Source organism: Mobula birostris, chromosome 9 (assembly GCF_030028105.1).
Source record: "Mobula birostris isolate sMobBir1 chromosome 9, sMobBir1.hap1, whole genome shotgun sequence".
Taxonomy (NCBI): Eukaryota; Metazoa; Chordata; class Chondrichthyes; order Myliobatiformes; family Myliobatidae; genus Mobula; species Mobula birostris.
In genome coordinates, this window is record NC_092378.1 from 43,231,043 (window position 1) to 43,254,543 (window position 23,501).

At 40.3% G+C, this 23,501-nt stretch overlaps 1 protein-coding gene across 1 annotated transcript in view; it reads right to left on the reverse strand.

Moving 5' to 3' along the window:
* Nucleotides 1–3,465: 3,465 nt before the first annotated feature.
* LOC140202715 (synaptophysin-like protein 1) overlaps nt 3,466–23,501 on the reverse strand; it is a 40,123-nt gene continuing 20,087 nt past the window's right edge. Inside the window, exons 2-5 of the mRNA XM_072267926.1 lie at nt 22,744–22,865; nt 22,000–22,195; nt 8,321–8,509; nt 3,466–5,105 (exon numbers count right to left, since the gene is read on the reverse strand). Of these exons, the coding sequence (XP_072124027.1) occupies nt 4,974–5,105; nt 8,321–8,509; nt 22,000–22,195; nt 22,744–22,865 (639 nt within the window). The 3' untranslated portion in view covers nt 3,466–4,973. The remainder of the gene's footprint in view (nt 5,106–8,320; nt 8,510–21,999; nt 22,196–22,743; nt 22,866–23,501) is intronic.

Below are 23,501 nucleotides of genomic sequence, written 5' to 3' on the forward strand. Positions count from 1 at the left end.
CATTCCCATATGCCTATCCACGGCCTCCTCTACTGTAAAGATGAAGCTACACTCAGGTTGGAGGAACAACACCTTATATTCCGTCCGGGTAGCCTCCAACCTGATGGCATGAACACTGAATTCTCAAACTTCTGCTAATGCCCCACCTCCCCCTCGTATCCTATCCATTTATTTATATATACACATTCTTTTCCTCTCCCCTTTTTCTCCCTCTGTCCCTCTCACTATACCCCTTTGCCCATCCTCTGGGTTTCCCCCCCTCCCCCTTTTCTTGCTTCATGGGCCTCCTGTCCCATGATCCTCTCATATCCTCTTTGCCAATCACCTGTCCAGCTCTTGGCTCCATCCCTCCCCCTCCCGTCTTCTATCATTTTGGATCTCCCCCTCCCACTTTCAAATCTTATACGAGCTCTTCCTTCAGTTAGTCCTGACGAAGGGTCTCGGCCCGAACCGTCGACTGTACCTCTTCCTAGAGATGCTGCCTGGCCTGCTGCGTTCACCAGCAACTTTTATGTGTATGTGTAAAAGAAAATCTCCTTTAGCCCCCTACTTAATTTCCTACCACTTATAAATCTATACCATCTTGAAGTCAAATATATTGGTCTGGCAATGAACAAGACTTCACATATTATTCTTCTAGCTGTATTATCTATTTGCATCCTTCTTTCTTTATTGTGCATATTATCTGGAGTTACTGATTTCAATTTTGCCCTTTAATCCATGCTCAGATTAATTACAAGTTACCACTCTTCTGGCTTCTCCCCTTTCTTCCCAATACTGATGAAAGGTTTCAGCCAAAATGGTAATTGTCCATTCCCCTTTAGGTGGCTGTCTGACCTGCTGAATTACTACTGCATTGTGTGCATTACAGTGCTCTTCAAGTTCCTCTCAGTACAATACAGAAAACCTTTGAATGATTTTTAGACTATTTTGATTTTCCATAAGTTTAAGTGCACTCGCTGAAAACTGATTTAATTAATTAAAAAAATAAAAGCGCACAAACTGCAAATGTTGACTTCCCCGTGTCTTTCCAGGCTACATGCCCAAAGATGAAAATCTGAGACAGGTATATATACAATGTTCTAAGTTCCTTGTGATCAGGGAAACTACATGAAGTGAGGTGTTTAAACACTACTCTAATGTTCCTATTGCAGCTAGTAAGAAAGGAGCACATGAGATAACTCTGGCAGACAGCAAGTCCCATGCATATTGTATCTTCGACAGCTTTGGAATAATAGATGTTCACTGCTGCATAGGAGGCCATCCAGTCCACTTGAAATGTGAAAGCCAATTGCACAGTCATGCAATACCAACAAGCATATTGGCTCTTCTACTGCATCAGAATCCAGAGGACTGAGCTAATAATTCATTTCCAGGGAGAGGAGTTTAAGTTCTACCCCGGTAGCTGGGGGATTTAAATTCAATAAAATGATCAGTAATCATCAGCAATTATCATCTCAAATCTGCTACTTTATTAAAAAAACTAATTCAACAATTACTTTTGTAGAAGAAACTCTTCCCTGATCTGGCCTAAATGCAATTTCAGATGCTAGGCAATGGGGTATGAATATAGAAAAACTTGCAAATTTTAAAAGACCTGCTTGAAATCAGATAACCACCTGACCCTGTAGTGGGCTGCATCTCGAATACTGGTGGGTCAGAGTACAGGAAGAAGCTAGAGCTTAGTGTATGGTGTCACGACAACCTTCCCCCAAGGCCAACAGATCTGGGTGCAGACATCCGAAAGAGTACTGGTGCACGCATTCCATTTACACCAACAGTCTTGAGGTTGACAACATCACCAATAGTCCTTGTCCAACAACATTAATGTCAATGCCAGGAAAGCTCACCAATACCCCTACTCCCTCAGGAGGTGAAAGAAATTCGGCACGCCTCCTTTAACTCTTACCAAATTTTATCAATGAGCCATAGAAAGCATTGTCTGGATGCATAATGGCTTGGTGTAGCAATTGCTCTGCATGCAACTGCAAGAAACCGCAGAGAACTGTGGACCCACTCAACAAGTCACAGAAACCAGCTTCCCCTCAATGGGCTCTGCCTTTACTTCTCATGCCTCAATAAATCAGCCAGTATTATCAAAGACCCCAACCACCCTGGAAATTCCACCTTTCCCCCACTCCCATTGGGTAGAAGATACAAAAGCCTGAAAGCACATATCACCAGATTTAAGCATAGGTTCTTGAATGAACCTCTTGTGTTATAAGATACGTAATCTATGATCTTGCACTTTATCGGTCGCCTGCAATGCACTTGTTCAGTAGCTTTCACACTTTATTCTGCATTGTTATTGTCTTACCTTATTCAAGCTTAGTGCACTGTATATTGAATTGATCTATTATAAACTATATGCAAGACAAGCTTTTCACCATAACCTGGTTCGTGCAACAGTAACAAAACAAATATGGTTACTCAAGTAGTTGCAGAAGCTCGGGTAGATTTTGCAAGTGGTAAAATTAAATCTCAATTGGACAAGAAGATTTGGAATAAAACTGTCTTGGGGAAAACCTCTCACAGGCTCAACATTTACACTAGTATCCTTCTAAATCCAAATAGCACTTATTGCACATTTGCAATCTACACATTTGAAGCATCATAAAACAGTTCCACATTAACAGCTATACTCTTAAATCTCAGGATTGCATATTAAAAACAGCACCGTGAAGTTACACTCTTAAATTTTTTACAAGCTTATTTATAGAAGATGACTTTCAAGCCATTGCTCTCCAGTTTGCTGATGCTCAGAATTCAGCTATTCTTTGCCTTTGCTGCCATCTCTCAGCAGAACAACACTTAATCTTAGCAAGAGTTCAACTACAAGGGGCAACAAGAAAATTTTTGATGCATTGATGTTTATTCTAATTTGATATGTTGAGATATTATCATGTGCCTTGCCTTGAGATGACAGCAAATGCAAAAATCTGTATCTTTAAAATGAAGATTTTTTTCAGCTCATACTTTTCAGACATGGTCACCATGTTGTGAGTTAGCCCATGAGCTCATTAAAAAAATGAGCCAACTCGTTCTGAATAATGGAATGCAGTAACAATGCAAAGCATTTGTTCAGAGATTTAAAAGACAATGAGTGTTTGTATCTGTTGCTCAGTGCCATTTTATAAATACTGCAACTTTTGCCTTATGATTATCCTTTATATAGCACTGAAACACTAAATAATTGACTTTTGCTTTCTGATTACATTTCTAAAAAGGTAGTGCTTTCTGATAACTAAAAAAACTCACAAGCTTATGTCAGTATAAAATAGATCCACAAATTCTCATTTATCTGTATTAAAATCAGATATTGCATAAAGATGTGCAAAAATTTTTTACTTGGCACACCACATTCAATGTCCCAGCAATTCAAAATTAGAAAAAAAAACAGGAAAACAAGATTCCCACATGAATGGAAATAATTACGAATAATGCAAAGAAAAAAAAACAAATAGCAATTGTACAACTCAGGTTTTAATAAAAGTTAAAAAAAAATACAAGTTTGACTGTGTGCTATTAACCAATCTGCTTCTGCAACAAATATGAAAAACACAAAAGGTCTTTGTCACCAGTAGCTCATTTTATCTTCCTCAAATGCTTAAATAACAGCCTTTGAATACATTTAAAGAGGTCAAAATGCTTACCAAGGTTTGGCATCTGGTGCATCTTTAAAGTAATACTACATAATTCAGCAGCGCCAAATAAATCACATGGATTATTCAATTTTCAAAATGCAAGCCAGAGTCTGTTGATGAGAGATCTTGGAAATTCAGCAAATGTTTGGAATTTTTGTGACATTGAAAGAAACGATAAGGCACTGTGGCAAATCAGTGTTTTCTCTTCCTATTTCACGCTGCTCATTCTTCCACAAGCTTCCTGCTAGGCAGAGGATTAACAAACAAAAGCATAACTCCAAATAAAATATAGAAGCAGTGTATGCAAGATTAAAAAAAACTGAAATACATTCAGTATTTTGCAGGCAATTCTTAGTCACTGACTAACAGCACCAGTCAGAAGCAAATGCATTTTAAGATTGTGACGTGAAAAACAAGCAAGGACCTGGATTTATAAATATTTTCAAGTTGATGGCAGACGTTCATTTTATCATTCACAATTAATATGAGCAATAAGGACAAGTACATTTGCCACTACCCTCAACTAAAACTAAATTTGACCAGCTTAGGGTAGAACTCATGAAATTTGAAAAGGTGACATTTATCATTAAGCAAAGAAAGTTTTGATTTAACACCCATGAAAATAAAACATACAGATTAAGCCACATGGCATCAATTCTTTATAATTTCTGTAGGAAATAGAAAAAAAAATGGTGCCCAGAATAATGTAATGGAAGTGTTCTTTAATGTGATGTTTTAAATTGTTTCATAGCACAGCCCATTAAAGAGCAACATCTCCTGTGCAAAAAAATTGCTTTCAGTACAGTGCAGACCACGTGAATCCAACTGTGTACTTAATAATCAAATTGTACATCATAATAAAGAGATTTTCTCAATTCAATAATGGTTTGATACATACAAATCTTCTTTCAAATTTGCCATCAAGTTCAAATAGGAGAACAGCGTATTTGGCAAGTATTCACTGAATGATCATTGTATGTGTACATGATAAATACTCTTCTGGGAACAGCAACCCAGGGAGAAAATAGATATTCTGAAAGGGCTCCACTATATTATGTACTTGTGATGTAAGAGATCACTAAATGTATTATTGACAATGCCTCTGAATATTCTTGCACTGGAAACCTCAACACTTAAATGGGACTACACATGTTCCTTTTCTCTTCTCTCCTTCATCCAGCTCCAAAAAGGCACATGATACAACAGCACAAACAGTGAATACAACAGGTATGATAGATAATTTCCCAAAAAGCTTCTGCAGTGTTATAAGCAAAACGAATCATTTGTAGAGGTTGTAAACACACTCCTCAACAATCTTTTAATTGCCATCTACGAACTTGGAGCTGGTGGTGCCACATTCCCTGGATCCTGATGTTGTGCTGGTTCGGCATGCCAGTTTGTTTCCTTGTACACAAACCAGGCATTTCCACACCACAGAATCAGATTAAGAAAGCCAAACACCTGTAAAGGAGATACAAATCATCAAATGGCAACCAATGCATGAAAAAATGCACCATTAGCCGCAACTTCAAAGCTGTTTAAAAGTCTTGTTGATAGTAAATTGTGCAAACCCTGGCAAGCCTGAAGTCCAATGGCATTAGGTTCAAGAAAAGCTACTTCCCGTCAAAAATTCGGTTCTTGAACCAAATTGCTCACTCCTAATTATTACCTCAGTATAGCAACACTATGACCACCGTGCATTACAAGTGACTTTTGTTTTTGTTCTAATTGTGTTTCTTCTTGTACAATTTATGTTTTGCTTGTCAATGTTCTGAATCTGATACTATGTGCCTGTGATGCTGCTGCGAGTCCTTCACTGCACCTGTGCATACCTGTATTCGTACACAGGGCAATAAACTTGACTTTGATTATGTGGCTTTCTGAAGCAAAGTAACAATCATGGGAATATGTGCTAGGTAGATCTTAGGGTTCTGAACAAAGAAAGGAACCTGGTGAATATTGAGGAACATACGCACAGTCTATCTATGATTTTAGTTTTTGTCCTGCATCAGGAAGCTGCTAAACAAATTCTACACCTTTTTTGACTTCAAGCCTCCAAGGAGAATGATGGAGTTTACGTGGGAAATAGGAAACCAATTGGCAACTTCCTACTCCCAGGTACTGAAAGTAAAAGGTTCCGTATTAAATCAAGGAGAAACTGAAGTGCCTTTTAAGCACCAATATTAAGAGTGTATTCTAAATGGTGCTGATTAGTATCAACTCTCCCTCTGCTGCTGCCAACCAATGTGGATTAGAATGGGACAAAAATAAGCAATGCCAGCTGCAAACAGTACTCATGTGTGTCTCAATGAAATGTGAAATTTGTTATCAGATAGCAATGGACCTCAAAGCCCCAGAAGATAACAGCAGGCAGCACTTCCTGAATTGCAATGGTGACCACACAGGAAATAGCCAAATCCACACCAGCTTTATCTAAGAACAGCTCAGAGTGGACTGTGGGAGAAAGGGATGGAGGAGGGGCAGCAGGGGGAGGTCAAAGGCAGGTGAGGTAAAAAGAGGTAAGATGGAGCCAGAACGGGGAATGGAAGAAGAGGATAGCGGGAGGGGTGAAAATATTACTGGAAGTTAGAGAAATCAGTATTCATGCCGTCAGGTTCGAGGCTATCCAGACAAAATACGAGGTGTAGCTCCTCCAACCTGAAAGTGGCCTCATCATGGCAGTAGAAGAGGCTACAAACTGGCATATTGGTATGGGATTGGGAACTGGAATTAAAATGGTTGTTCACTGGAAAATCCTGCTTGCTGTGGATGGAGCGAAGATGCTTGACAAAGCAGTGGTCATCCAATCTACATTGGGTCTCACTAATATAGAGGCCACATTGGGAGCACTGGATACAATAGACAACCCAACATATCTGCAGGTGAAGTATTGGGAGGACTATATGGGGCCCTAAATGGAAATAAGAGAGGAAGTGAATGGGCAGGTGTAGCACTTCTTCCACTTTCAGTGATAAGTGACAAGGAAAGAGGTAAAGATGCATAAATTGATAAATTTCATAATACGTCAGTGATATTAAACCTGATTCTGAAATTCTGCCAGCAGGGCCTTAGACTTTTTTCACTTTATGTTATTGATAACGATGTGAATCATGACCTGCAACTGTTCACCCTCCTAAGTTTTCTGTGGTTGTTTAGCATTACCCTGAACCTTAGAACTACTCAACTCAAAACTGTTTTCCTTACTGTGAATAAACTTGTACTGCCCACCCGTTAAAAATGAATATTTATTTAAATATCCTAAGGCTCAATCTCTGGTACTTTTCTCAAATTCATGAGGACCCAGGCACTCCTACTGCTCTCCAATGGTAGTGGTTAGTTTAATGTTTTATGGCACCAGCTGTAAAATTGGAATTCAATTCCCACCGCTGTCTGGAAAGAGTTTGTACATACTCCCTGTGAGTGCATGTGTTTCTTCTGTGTGCTCTGGTTACCTTCCACATTCCAAAGACATACAAAGTAGGCACTGAAATCATGCCTACACCTGTGGGCTGCCTTCAGCACATCCTACATATTTCACTATATATTTCAATGTTTCCTTGTACATGTGACAAAGCTAATTTTCTTCCAATCTCAGCAGGGCCTCATCTCTTCCCCAGACTCCTCTCAAACTAATCCGGGCTCAGTTTTTGCCCTCTCCCCCACATTCCTCTCACTTGGTCTTTCCTACCCCTCTTTCTTCATTAGAACTCAGCTCCCATGGATGCTTTAAAGGTTCAAAGGTCCAATTTAACGTCAGAGAAATGTATACAATATACATCCTGAAATACTTTTTCTTCGCAAACACCCACGAAAACAGAGAAGTGCCCCAAAGAATGAATGACAGTTAAGCATGAGAACCCTAAAGTCCTTCCCCCAGCTCCCCCCCCACGCGTAAGCAGCAGCAAGCAATGATCCCCCCTTCCCCCCAGCAAAAAAAAAGGGCACCCACTACCAAGCACAAGCATGAGCTAGGCGACAGCAAAGACAGAGTTGCGGTTACCCTAAAGGCTATTGCACTTCATCTGGCATTCAACAAACCACAGGTTCTCTCTCTCCCTAATAAGGGAGAGGGAGGTGTTCCCCACTTTCACAGCGAACGGGAGACATAACAACAACCTACTGGCTTACGATGTTAAAAATCAGTTTTGTCACTTTTTACGAACTCTATGCCTGAAGATGTCAAAGATCTCGGGTCTTTGGGCCCACAGCGAAAGATTTTCTGGCCTCCCCGACGACACATGAGTCTCCTGCTATGACACTGACCCTCCATCCGCCCACCCCATTCCTCCTACACAAATGGGATCCAAATCTATAGAGTCTTAAAAGGGGCTGGGTTCACTGCTGCACTGCATCTCACAGATCCCAGCAGGTACTCTCAACCTGTTTGTTTAAAAACATTTGAATGTGATATGTATGAAGCTTCCATTAGGAAAGACATGACAGGGATCTTTTTTAAAAACACAACTGGAAGAACACCAATGTGTGATTTTATGTATCTAAAGGAAAAAAAATCAGCCAGAAGTCTGCCACAAGGTGATTTTCAGCAACTCATCTTTGATTGTAATAACCTTTAACACAAGGTCGGTTTTAATGAGTGGGTATCCCATGAAACATTATGGGCAAACCAAACAAGAATAATAGAGGAAACAGGAGGATTAAATAACAAGTGCACATACCACAGACACATTCAAACTTCCCATGCCAGACACAGCTGAAGGAGTACACTCAGCCTCACTCTTGCAGAGCTCAAGCTGGTCCTTGAGGACATCTGGATTTGTACTGTATTTGAGATCAGTGAGGCCTTTACCCCAAGCTGAAGAGCTGACCAACCACAAGAAGGCAAAAATTACTGTTACAATGAAGTCCTGAAAAGCAATAAAAATAAAGAAACATATGAGCACTGCAAAATATTCAAGAAAACTGAAAAACTCATCAGTTTATTAATGGCTTACTACATTGAAGTCCAAGACGACCATTACAATGACACAGTATATTGGAGATACACACCTGGTCAGATCTCATGAAACATCTCAGACATAAAACATTAAGTTTCTGTGATCTCAGAAGACATTTGACCTGCTGACTCCTATTTCAGATAACTTGCACCCACCGCAAGTTGCTTTTGTTTCATGGAACACAATGTTCTCTTACATAAGTGCAAGGTTCGCAGTAATTAAAATACTAACAAAGGAAAATGATTGGTCAGGACGTCAAAGGATATGGACAGAAGGCAGGTGTATGGGGGTTGAGTGGGGTTCAGGATTAGCCATGATGGAATGGCGGAGCAGACTCAATGGTCTAATTCTGCTATGTCTTATGGTCTTAAAAAAAGCTGAATACATACTGGCTGATTTAGGAGCTCAATTTCTGCTTATAGAAGAGAGAAACTTCTCCAAGTTGAATTAGAAAGCACTTTTCTTTACAAGGAGTAGTTGAGGACAACAGAGATGTATTTAGAGGGAAGATTATCAGAACACAAGGAACACAAGGATTTTGTGCATCAAAAACCACAGAGAGCTATTCAGTTAAATGTAGACTTTAGACTAATCCCACTTCCCAGTTCCTGGAACCTCGCCTGTAGGTTATGACTCTTCAGGAACATTTTAAGTCACATGGCTGTTTCTACCACCCTTTCAGTATAGTGAATTCTAGAGCCCTGGCAGTTGTGTGTGAGAATTTTTTTTTAAACTTTTTTTTCTAACCTTCTACCAATTAGCTTAAATGCATGTCACCTATAAATGACCTCTCTGCTGAGGGAAATAGATCCCATTTACCACTTCTAGGCTTTGGGTAATTTTATATACCTCCAGTACAAATCTGTGTTCTACTTAGGGGAGGAGGGGAAAGGAAGGAAAGCTGATTCTGGTGTGGGCATCATGCCCACCTGACAATTCCCCAGCCCTCGCAGCATACTTATGGATTTTCCTTGTTACCCCTCTGGTGCTATTACAACTTTCCTACGGTGTTACAATTAAAATTTTGCCCATAACATTAACCTAATGTTTTCTACTGTGTTAGCACAACCTCCTTGTTCTTACATTTTCTGCTCTGACCAGTAATGTCCTTATGCCTTCTTGACAAATTTTATATGCAACCTTGATGGTTAAATGGACATGTATGACAAGGTCCCTATTCTATTCTACATATTATTTTCCATTTGTGTGTTCTTTTCTCTCCTCAAATGCATTATATCACACTTCTCTAGGAAAAATTTCCTTTGAACCTTTCTGACAATCTAACCAGTCCATTGATATCTTTCTATCATCAAGAACTTTCTTCATCTTCAACCACTCTACCAATTTTGGTATCCAGCTGTGGCCCGTGTATTTACATCCAAGTTACTTACATACATCATGAAAAAGCAAGTGTCAACCAAAAATGTATGGGTGAATTTTATGGAGAGTGTGTTGGTGTGCCAAAAATCTAAAAGGATTTTAAGTACACTTGATATTTAATGCAGATTACCTATGCATAAAAATTCAATTAATTGGTAACCACAGACTGATGCATTTTTCAATATTTGCTTTTACACAACTAGCATAAAGTTTAGACAAATCTAACAGTAAAAATGAAGTCACATACAGGTCTTTCCTTAGTTGAAATAGAATTCATTGCCGAGGTGATGTGAAGTAAGCAAGTAAATACACCTTCTCTATGAGAGTTTGTTGGACAGCCAAATGATGGACACAGCGATTCAACTGACAGATTAATTGCTTCCCTAATTTTTTTTTAAAGTGATGAACAAAATTGTGTTTTTTAATACATATTTTATAATTCCTGTTTTATTTATTCTAATCACAATATTAAATACTTTAGTTCTGGGGAAGGTTAAAAAAACTGTGCTAATTGATCAATCTTATTGTCATTTTAAAAAAAAAATCATTATTTAGGAGTAGTGTGGAGTAGGTCCTTCCAGTTCAGGAAGCAGCATTGACCAGCAACCCACCAATTTAACCCTAGCCAAATCACGCCGGGGTAATTTACAACGATCAATTACTTGCTAACCAGTAAGTCTTTATACTGTGGGTGGAAACTGGAGCACAAACAAACTGACGGCACAAATTTCTTTCAGATGGTGTTGGAATTGAACTTGAAACTCCAACGCTCTGAGCTGTAATAGCATGGTGATAGCCACTACACTAATGTAGCACCTCTTTTGAGAAGGCAGAAAAGAACTGGAAATAAAACATCTTCTAAGGTCTTCAATATGATTTCTAAATAAAGGTTATTAGTGACAAATTCAAATTCCAAAATTTTTTTGTTGTGTCCTTTATGCAGCTGTAAATATGTACATAGTACCAGGTTGTGTGAAAACTTGTTCAAGTCAATTTTTCCCTTCTTTCTCCAAAGCGAAGTGCACAAAACCCAAAATGACTTGTACAACTGTCTATTCGTTTGTAGAGGATTCTAAATAATAAATGGTCAAGGTTACACACCTATTATAACATTCAAAGTAAATTATTCTCAGGATCAAAACTCAAGCAGAACTAATACTGGAACAATCCACCAAGGGGTTGGACAAAGTAGCAGGATTTAAGGGGCAATGTAAAATGCGGTCCAATATCCAACCTTATTGCTGTTTACACTTTATATACAGGTGTCCCCCCCCACTTTTCGAACGTTCGCTTTACGAAACCTCACTGTTACGAAAGACCCACATTAGTTACCTGTTTTCACTAACAGAAGGTGTTTTCACCGTTAAGATAAAAAGCAGCGCGCGCCCCAAGCAGCCACTCTCCCCCAGATTTGGAACGGCATTCTCGCCGGCACTGCTTAAACACGTGCCTGTGAGCATCCGTTAGCAAGATGAGTTCAAAGGTATCAGAAAAGCCTAAAAGAGCTCGTAAGGGTGTTACACTTAGCGTAAAATTAGACATAATTAAGCGTTTCGATCATGGTGAACGAAGTAAGGACAAAGTGAGTTTGGCTTGTGGAAGTTAACAAAGGTGATGTTGAAGAGATTTTGGCGTCCCATGACCAAGAACTGATAGATGAAGAGCTGATATAATTGGAAGAGGAAAGGATAACAATCAAAACCGAATGCAGTAGCGAATGGACCGAAAGTGAAGCCGTCCAGGAACTGAACATGAAGCAACTGCATGAGATTTTTGCTGCAATGATAAAGTACGACTTTAATTTTGAAAGGGTACGTCGGTTTAGGGCATATTTGCAGGATGGTTTTAGTCCTTACAAAGAACTGAATGATCTAAAAATGCATGAGGCTAAGCAGTCAAGCAAGCCTTCCACATCAGCCACAGCAGACGACGAACCTCGACCTTCGACATCGAGGCAGATAGTCATAGAAGATGACCTGCCTGCCCTGATGGAAACAGACGACAACCCAGTGTCCCACCACCCCAACCCCCGGGCTGCGGACAGATACCGATCCGCGAAGAATGCAGCGGTAGCCGGGAGGCACCCAGCACATCTTTTAAAAAAAAGCCGAAGCAAACAAGCTAATTGATTAGGTGCCACCCTGCACGTAAATGTCGGCCCAGATCAGAGGCGATTGCCGACTGCGTTGTCTCTGATCTGGGCCGACATTTACGTACCGGGCGGCACCTAATTAATTAGCTTGTTTATTTCGGCTTTTTTCTTAAAGATGTGCTGAGTGCATTCCGGCCACCGCTGTACCCCTGCATGCTTCATGGATTGGTATCGGGTTGCCGCCCAGAGGGTGGGGGCCACTGCACCACCCCAGCCTCCAACGACTCAGCCTAACACGCCATCATCAGTGTGCTCGAAGTCTTCCCGATTCCCGTCAGTGATACTACACTGTACATACATTATTTCTACTTTATATCGGCTGTGTATTTTTACCTGTTATTTGGTATGATTTGGCAGCTTCATAGCGTAAAGGTTACTGGAGAGCGCTTGCGCCGTGTTTCTGCCGAGAGCGCTTGCGTGAGATTTTCGCTAGGGAGAGCAGTGCGTCAATGATTGTGGAAAAGTATTTCTACTTTATATAGGCTGTGTATACATCATATCATTCCTGATTTTACTATATGTTACTGTTATTTTAGGTTTTATGTTTTATTTGGCATGATTTGGTAGGTTATTTTTGGGTCTGCGAACACTCACAAATTTTTCCCATATAAATTAATGGTAATTGCTTCTTCGCTTTACGACATTCTGGCTTACGAACCGTTTCATAGGAACGCTCTACCTTCGGATGGCTGGGGAAACCTGTATTTTCAGATATACGAAGAATTAAAAGAGAGGTGAGAGTAAATAATGGACCACTGGAAAATAACGATGGAGAAGTTGTAATGGGGGACAAAGAAATGGCAATAAACTTAATAAGTATTTCACACCACTGTGGAAGACACTAACAGACAGCCAGAAATTTGACAGTGACTGTGTAGTTGCTATTACTAAGGAAAAGGTGCTTGGAAAGCTGAAAGGTTTGAAGGTAGGTAAGTCACCTGGACCAGATTAACTACACTCCAGGGTTCTGAAAGAGATAGCCAAAGAAGTTGTGTAAGTATTAGTAATGACCTTTCAAGAAGCATTAGAATCTAGAATGGTTCCAGAGGACTGAAAAATAGCAAATGTCACTCCACTCTTTAAGAAGGGAGGGAGGCAGAAGAAAGGAAATTGTAGGTCAGTTAGCCTAACCTCTGTTTAGGAATATGTACGGGTCCATTATTCAGGTCTTTGGTACTTGACCATGCATTTCTCCTACAGTATATTCCATTTCCCATTTCTTTGCCCATTCTCCCAATCTGTCGAAGTCCTTCTGTAGACTCCCTACTTCCTCAACACTACCTGCTCCTCCACCTACCTTTGATTCATCTGCAAACTTGGCCACAAAGCCATTAATTCCATCATCCAAAAAAGCAGTCCTAATACTGACCCCTATGGTACAAGGAATTATTTGGTACAAGGAATAAAGAGGTAGACTATTTTCTAAATGGGAGAAAATTCTAAAATTAGGGTGCAAAGGGACTTGGTAGTCTTTGTGCATGACTCCTTAAAAGTTAACTTGCAGGTTGAGTGTATGCTGAATGGAGGTGCAGAGGAATTCCTTTAGCCAGAGGGTGGTAAATCTGTGGAATTCATTGCCACAGACAACTGTGGAGGTCAAGTCATGAGTATATTTAAAGCAGCATTTGATATGTTCCTGATTAATCAGGGCATCAAAGGTTACGGGGGGAAAGGTAGGAGAATGGGGTTGAGGAGAATCAGCCATGATGGAATGGCTTGATGAGCCGAGTGGCCTAATTCTATTCCTATGTCTTATGGTCCAAAGAAAAAGGAAAAAAGATCTGGTAAAAAAAAATTAACTAGCATTGACAAATGATGTCACTATTTTTAGCCCTGATGAAGGGTCTTGGCCCGAAACGTCAATTGTACCTCCTCCTAGAGATGCTGCCTGGCCTGCTGCGTTCACCAGCAACTTTGATGTGTGTTCACTGTTTTTAGTACAGTAGTGGACTAACTCAAACCAGGGGTGCTCAAGAGGTCGGTGTTGATGGAGTAGATATCTCAATGTTGAGGACATTGCAAAGGCAGGAAATGGAAACATCACAATAGAGTTTGAAAACAAAATGAGGCACTCAATGAGACTCAATGTAGCAAAGTGTCCAGAAGGTTGATGAGTAAACTATTGTATGAAATAGAACAAGGTAGCAAGATTTTGGGTGATCTCAGGTTGATGGGAAGGCAGTAGACAAGAGGCTACAGAGTTTCAGTAAAAATGAACTGAGAAGATCATTGTTGAAGGTACAAGTCTTGGTGATTGCTTGAAACTTCTCAGGGTCAACTATGACACCAAAGTCATGAACTGTGCAATTCAGCTTTAAACAGTTCAAAGGGATAAGGGTAGAGTTGGTGTCTAAGGAATGGATATTGTGACAGGCACCAATAACAATATGTTTATCTTCTCAATATTTTGAGAGAAAATTGCTGCTCACTCAGTATTGAATGCCTGACAAGTAGCCCATAATTTTAGAAAAAGTTGTAAAGTTATGAAAAATACTGTGAGTGACAGCTTTGTGTTGCCACTGTCCATAGAAACAGATAGCAAAAGTTCTTAGGTGACATTGATAAGATGAAGCAGCATGTACATAAATACAGGAGGGGAAAAAGGATAGAAATATGATCCCCTGTAGCATTGTGAAATACAATTAGAAGAGATTGAGGAAAATTATGAAAAAGTACAGTGACTGATGAGGGCCTAATACATTGCCAGGCCTAGCAATTCTACTGCAGTGTTGAAAATGAAACTGGACAAGCATCTTTACCGGGCCACGGGGAACAGGAACAGACAGACTGCTCTTGCAAAGAGCCGGTACAGACTAGTTGGGCCAAATGTCTGTTGTTGTATTGTAATGGGGAGGGGGGAGGGGGGAGAGCCTAGGATTTTGGAAATTTCTTATCTTCAGTATTAGTGATGGAGTATAGATAAATTCAGATCATTCAAGTAATGTCACATTTTAAATACAGCACTCTAATAAGTATACGCATTAGAAACAGCAAATATCTCCCTCAGAAGCATAGGAAATGATATACAGTAAACAAGAGGGAAAAAAGTCCCGAATGCTGGAAGTCAAACAAAAAAGGCAGATGTGCTAGAACAGGTGTTCCCAACCTACGGTCCACAGACCTCTCAGTTAACGGTAGGGGTCAATGTCATAAAAAAGATTGGGAACTCCTGAGCAAGAAGAATGCAAATGTCCTGCAAATATTCAGCTGGAGACAGGAGATAGTTAAATCAATGACAATAAGAGTTAAAATTCTCAAAACAGTGTTTGTACTAACTAATATTTTTAAACAGCTGAAGTCATGAAGGAAATCAGAGTGGACAAAACATAAGCATGACAAATTGACAAAGCCAAAAAGGTGCTGCAGCAGCCCAGAAATTATTAAAAGCATCTTGACACAGAGGTGTAGATGAACTAGTCTCCACCTCAGCACATGTTGCCCATTGATTCACATAAGTTCACAGCATTACATCTTCATCATGGATACAACTACTAAATACAAGGTGGGGGGGGGGGGGGGTCTCGTACTCTCAGTCGCTTCACGTCACAGAAACCGGCATAAGCACCGGCCTGATGGGCCGCAAGGCTCAGGATAGACTTTAACTTTAACCACAGCTTTTATAATTAAAACACCCTCCAAGAGACAAAACTTTGAAGACAAGCATTAAAGCCACATTTATAGCTTCAAGAGCCTTGTGATTAAACAAAAGGAATTGGCGTACCATGAAAAATCAAGCAACTTACCAGAGTATAAATTCATCCTTTGTATTGTATAGCAGGAAATAAAATCACAAGTTACTTTGAATGGTAAATATGTCACAGTTTTAACTAAATGGGATACCATTTAATTCTCCAGAAAGCATATATTAAAAAATGCAGATCTTTAAAAACAGTGAAAATACTTATCACCAACAAATTCTCAACACAAAACATGCAGTGGATTCAAAAAGAAACATTTATAGGATGTAAGGAAACCTGCAGGAGTTCCAACAAAAAGTTGACACGAACATGATAGGTTAAACTTTCTCTGACTGAATCACTATGATTCTAAACAACTATTATAGCTGCATGAAAGTTGCTTGTAAGTAATCACTTCAACACACCCACCCTGACTTACAGACTGTAAGTCAAGGTCTGATCCATCAAGAAACAGCCACAGCATCAAGTGAAAATAACAACGAAAGAGACTATACACTCAGTGGCCACCCTACTAGGTTCAACTGTACACCTGGTGATGTAAATATCTAATCAGCAAATTATGTGGCAGCAACTCAATGCATAAAAGCATGCAGACATCAGAAGCAGGTTTATTATCTCTGGCATATGTTGTGGAAAAATGTGGTCCTGTGGCAGTAATACATTTCAATACACAAAAACTATAAATTACAATAAAAAACTTTAGTAGTGCAAAAAAAGAAAAAAAAAGAAAAAAGTGAGGTATTGTACATGGGTTCATTGTCCATTCAGAAATCTGATGACAGAGGGGAAGAAGCAGCTCCTAAAATGTTGAGTGTGTCCCCTCAGGCTTGTCTACCTGCTCATTGATGGCAGCAATGAGAAGGCACATCCTGGGTGATGGGGCTCCTTAGTGAGGCATCGCCTTCTGAAGATGTCCTCGATGCTGGGGAGGCTACTGCCATTGACGGAGCCGACTGAGTTTGTAACCTTCTGCAGCTTTTTCCCATCCGGTGCAGTGGCCCCTCCATACCAAGCAGTGATGCAACGAGTTACAATCCTCTCCACGGTACATCTGTAGAAATTTGTGAGGCTTTGGTAACACACCAAGGCTCCTCAAATTCCAAGTGGGCTCAGAAGAGATCTTCAGAGATGGCAACACCCAGGATCTTGGAACTTTCACTCTTTCCACCGCTAAACCCTCAAAGACTAGTGTGTGCCTTGACTTCCCCTTCCTTAAGCCTACAATCAATTCCTTGGTCTTACTGACATTGTTAGTGCAACACCACTGAAGCAGCTGACCTATCCCACTCTTGCACACCACCTCGTCACCATCTGAAATTCTGCCAATAGTGTATCATGGGCAAATTTATAGATGCCATTTGAGCTGTGCCTAGCCACACAGTCAAGGGTGCAGAGAGATAGGACAGTGAGTTAAGCACATATCCATGAAGTCTGCCAGTGTTGTTATTTCTGATCTGTGGAGAGCCAGTGAGATTGCATCCACTGTTGACTTATTGCGCAATAGGCAATTTGGAGAAGGTCCAGGTCCTTGCTTAGGCAGGGGTTGATTCTGACCATGACCAATCTCTCAAAGCACTTCATTACAGCAGATGTGAATGCCACTGGGTGATGGTCATTGAAGTAGCTCACCATGCTCTTCTTGGGCCCTGGAATGATTGTTGCCCTTTTTAAACAGGTGGGACCCTCCGACTCTAGCAGCAAGGGATTAAAGATGTCCTTGAAAACTCCCTCATTACCCTACCAGGTACACCATCAGGATTCACTGTCATGAAATGTGTTCTGACACTGGCATTTGCGTCAGAGGTTACAGGGTCACCAGAGACGGCAAAGAATCACACAAGTGTAGTTTTATTCTCTCTTTCAAAGCATGCATTAAAGGCATTTAGCTCACCCAGAAGTGAAGAATCACAATCATTTAAGATACTAGGTTTTGCTTTCTAAGAAGTATTGGCCTGCAAACTCAGCTAGTACTGACGTGCATCTGATTCTGTCTCTAACATCAATTGGAATTGTTTCCCCACCCCACCCCTCCCCCCCGCACTCTTAAATAGCCTTCTGTAGGTAGCATCTGGACTTCTCGTATGGATCACCAGTCTTGTACACATCCAGCCCTCAGAAAACTATGAATCCTCTGGTTCATCCACGCTTGTAGTTTGGGTATATTCTGTATATTCCCAAAGGCACACAGTCATCCACACAGGTCTTGAAGAAGTTGGTAATAACTGTGACATATTCAGAGTCAAAGATGAATCCCTGAATACTGTCCAATCCATTAACTTACAGCAGTCCTGTTGGCGCTCCTCTGCCTCCTTTAAGCATACCTTCTCAGTCATTACCACTGGTGCTGCAGTCTTTAAGTCTCTGCATATATGCCGGGAGTAGGTGTACAGCCAGATGATTGGACTTTGCAAAGCACAGGTATGGCATAGCAAGTGTTCTTGACGGTGCTATAAGTGGTCAAGTCTGTTGGCTCCCCAGTTTCCACAAGTGATATGTTGATGGTAATCGTTCAGAGACCTATTCACACTGGCCTAGTTGAAATACCCCACAATAATAGAGAAGGCAACAGGGTGCGCTCTTTTGTGAGTGCTGATCACGATGCTCAACTTCTCCAGTGCCTGTCTGACATTGGCCTGAGGTAGAATGTACACCGCTATAGATGATAGCAGAAAACTCCTTGGCAGATAAAATGGGTGACAAGTGACCGTTAGATGTTCCAGGTTGGGTGAGCAGGACTGAGAATGAAACCATCACATCTGTGCACCACAATGAGTTAATCATGAAGTAGACTCCTCCTCCTCTACCTTTAAAAGACTCAACTGACCTGTCTTTTCAGATAACAGTGAAGTCGGGCTGAAATGGCAGAGGTGAGCCATGTTTCTGTGCAGCAAAGTACAGAGCATTTCCAGATATCCCTGTTTTGCTTTGAGGTCTTCAGTTTTATTTTCCAGAGACTGTACATTTGCCAGCAGGGCAGTCGGGAATGGGGGTATAAGGCCTCTGCACTTCAACCGTGCCTGCAGCCCAGCACACCTTCTTCGCTTCTGTTTCCTTAAATGGGAACTGCACTCACAACCTGAATCTGTCGCTTGGGGTTCATCAGTTTTGAGGATCAATATATACATTTTAACATTTTAAAATGTTGTTGTTTAATGAAGTACCCATGGCTATGACTGAATTTTAGCTGTACTGGTTCTAAATGGGAATATTTGATGACTTCCATCTGAGGTGCACACAAAGAGTCAACACTTATCGGCACCATCTTGAGGAAGAGGTTCAGTTGTTGTTCAGATCAGAGATCAGAATGGTGAAGAAATGTGATGAAAGTGATTTTGACCATGGAATGATTGTTGGTGCCAGACAGGGTGAGTATCTCAGAAACTGCTGGTCTCCTGGATTTTTATGCACAACAGTCTCTAGAGCAATGGTGTAAAAAACAAAGAACATGCAGCAAGTAGTGGTTCTGTGGGTGAAAATGCCTTGTTAATGAGATAAGTCAGAGAAAAATGGTCAGACTGGTTCAAGCTGACAGGAGTGCAGCAGTAACTCAAATAACCATGTTACAACAGTGGTGTGCAGAAGAGCATCTCTGAACAGACAATATGCTGAGCCTTTTTGAGGTGGATAGACTACAGCAGCAGAAGACCACACCGAATTCCGCAGCTTGGTACAATAAATGCTTTCCATCAAGTTGCATTGAATAGATTAACAAATTAGGAAAATAATCTCAGGGTTGTATGTGCTGCACGTATGTACTCTGATAATGAATTTTACCTTGAACTTTGAAATTACAGATATCAAAGATTAACGCTTGTCTCTCAACATTTGTTCTCCATATTGAATAGTAGTTACCAAAGCAATATTTGGAAAATCATTATAATTCTAAATGATTTCTTAGTTCATAAGGGTCTTAAATGAACAAGCTATTTAAAATTACAATATTCTTTGAATCTGTACCAGAGTACAATAGATCAATTTTAATATAAATAAATCATGTTGATTATGCAGAAAATATTACCCACAGCACCAGAGTAGGTAGTAAGTTGAAGGAACAACACCTTATATTCCGTCTGGGTAACCTCCAACCTGATGGCATGAACATCGACTTCTCTAACTTCCACTAATGCCCCACCTCCCCCTCATACCCTATCTGTTATTTATTTTTATAAATACATTCTTTCTCTCACTCTCCTTTTTCTCCCTCTGTCCCTCTGACTATACCCCTTGCCCATCCTCTGGTTCCCCCCCCCCCCGGCTTTCTCCCCGGACCTCCTGTCCCATGATCCTCTCGTGTCCCCTTTGCCAATCACCCGTCCAGCTCTTGGCTCCATTCCTCCCCCTCCTGTCTTCTCCTATCATTTTGGATCTCCCCCTCCCCCTCCCACTTTCAAATCTCTTACTAACTCTTCCTTCAGTTAGTCCTGACGAAGGGTCTCGGCCTGAAACGTCGACTGTACCTCTTCCTAGAGATGCTGCCTGGCCTGCTGCGTTCACCAGCAACTTTGATGTATGTAGGTAGTAACTTCCTTGTTTTAACTAAATTGCAAGAGAATCCCAAGGCACTCATCAAATTGTACCAGGTTGAACTTCATAGCTGTGTTTAAGACTAGCAGCATGCAATCACACTTTGCTATTAATGGCAATGAAGCATGACACCAAGCTTTTAAGCAGGTATTGAATTTCATGCCAGTATAGGTCACGAGTAAAACAGAAAACATTAACAAGCCTTATAATAGAAGGCTCATCTCCTCAAGCCTCAGTCACAATGTTTCCATCCTCCTCTTTAAGCCCTGAAATTTATTAAAATAAAGAAAAGGTCTAGTATAGGTGGTCCTGCAACCCTGCTCCACTGTTCAATAAAATCATTCCTGATCCTTTACGTCAATCTTGACATTTTGACTAAGGATCCAATGCACTGTCATAGGAACTCCAAGTTAAAACCCTTTGGAGAAAAATTCCTCACCTTAGTTCTATCAAGATTTAAGGCCCCTTGACGTTCTGCCTCATAAAGTGTTCAAAACATAGCTCTTTATCTATGAAGTGAGCTTTATCTTTTGAAATGTTTTAGGATTTGTTAAAGTACTATTTTCTCTCTTAAAACTATACCAACTCTGCCCCAATCATATTTTGATTTCTAGGTGCCTGTTCCCACTTAATTAATATATTTCTCTATTCTCCTAAGAGCTGGATCAGGCTAGCTGGGCCGTAGTTTTCTATCCTTCCTTTCTTCAATAACCAAGTTATACTTGCTAACTTTCAATAATATAGCCACTACTTCTCTGATAACTTCTTTCAGAATCCTAAACTGAGCCATCAGATCAGGAAAGACATCAGGTTTTATTCCCTTTAACTTCTCAATTAACATTAACAAATGAAAAGTACTTAAGATTGTCTCTCTTTTTGACACTGAATTAGCAATAAAAACTTCAAAACTCTGTTGAAGTTTAGATCTTTGCTTGGGCACATGACAGAAATTCTATTCAAAGTACCCACAGGTCCTCACTCAGAGGAAGCACAGTGATTAGATTGTTGCCAGCTGAAGAAAGGAATTTGCAACAAGAGAAGAAATTTCAATCTACCAAAAATACATTTATCCAATGATCCAACATTTATGGCTAAATAGGTCTGCAAAATGTACATTTGCAGTGAAACCACATGCAGCAATTCCTTACTTACAGGTGAAAACCTACTTGAAATATTCTGTCCAAGGTCAAACATCTTAAGTAAAGCTCCTGATGGCCTACAATACACCTAGGTGCATCAAGCCGGCATTAAGGGCACACGTTTGCTTAATGTCTTTCTTATCAATCCTTTTCCTTCCTCTACATAAACTTATTTATCACTACCCTAAACAACAGGAATTCTGCAGATGCTGGAAATTCAAGCAACACACATAAAAGTCGCTGGTGAATGCAGCAGGCCAGGCAGCATCTCTAGGAAGAGGAGCAGTCGACGTTTCAGGCCGAGACCCTTCATCAGGACTCCTGACGAAGGGTCTCGGCCTGAAACGTCGACTGCACCTCTTCCTAGAGATGCTGCCTGGCCCGCTTTTATCACTACCCTACAATTTTAATGCCTGTGAAGATGAAATACAATTTATTAAAATAACCATATGACAACTATGCATAAAGTTCTTGATAACCTTTGTAGAAATATGCTGAGATACTCACAATTATTGGACCACGTTTGCCTTCACGATACACATGGAGGTAACCGATGTAGATAAGAAGAGCAGCCATGCAATAGAGGAAGGCTAAGACAGCGATGGCAACAAAAAATTCAGCAGAGGATGAAAAATCTCCTACCAGATGGGTTGCTACAGTACTATTGCATGTCTTCTGGGGTAGCAGAATAACAGTATTCAGCCTGAAAAATAAGTCAATAATAACATAACATGGAAATTATAAAAAAATACTAACTACTTATTCTTTTGTACAAAGCATTAGTTTCCATAATGTTCACCTGTTAAGTCACTTTCCAACTTCTAGGGTAGTAAGTATGGAAGGAATCACAATTGCCTGGACAGTTTACCTGTTTTGCAATGTGCTGCAGCCATAGGAACAACATGACTATTTAGTCCCTGTTAATGACTATGCAAGGCAACTTTATCACTGACTGAGAAACAATTGAAGATATTAATATTCATTGCTGCAAAAGGGCAAAAAAATTCTACAAACTTAAAATATTTAAGAAATTTTATTAATTTTCATGGCTGCAAAATGGACAGACAGATACTTGGTTACAAAGTTACCGAAAACTTTGCTAATTAACATTCAAAACTACATGACTAATTCAGCTTGGAGAGAATATTATTTGTTCTGCACAAAGTCAAAAGCTACACGACAAAATGAAGGTCATACAATTTGACTTGACACTGGTAATAACATTTCAAACAAAACACAATACACACTAACCTGAATGGATATTGGAAGTTTGCTTTATATTCCACAGGACCACTGCCATTTTTGCATTTCACTTTCAATGCAGTATGGCCAGTGAACCCACCACATGTTGCGAATCCAAAAACTGCAAATATCTGAAAGCACAAAGATCACATGAAAGGAAAAGTTGTGAGAACTGGTAGCAGATGCTCATTCCTAACATCACAACTCATGCCTGTTCGAAAGAAAGCAGGACTGGTTCTACAGTGCTATTCATTCTGCAGAAATTTGGTCATATATTTTAAACAGAAGAAACTCTGCAGATGCTGGAAGTCCAAAGCAACATGCACAAAATGCTGGAGGAACTCAACAGATCAGGCAGCATCTATGGAAATGAATAAACGATTGACGTTTTGGGCCGAGACCCTTCTTCAGGATTGGAAAGGAAGGGGGAAGATGCCAGAATAAAAAGATTGGGACAGGGGAGGGAGGGGAAGGGACCCAGAGGAAGGTAATAGGCAGGTGAGAAGAGGTAAGAGGCCACAGTGGGAAATAGAAAAAGGAGAGGGGGAGGGGAAAAAAGTTTACCAAAAGGGGAAACTGATATTCATATCATTTTATATTCTACATTGCTGATATCCCAGGATCAACAAATCTACAGTTGATCTCTCAAAAAGCCCTGTAAAATCATGATAGATGTGTGTAAGTTTTCAGTTTAGCACATTGAATAAGTATGGCAAGATCCCAATCCCTTGTTTGCAAATGATTTAATGGGTCTATTTACCAAACAT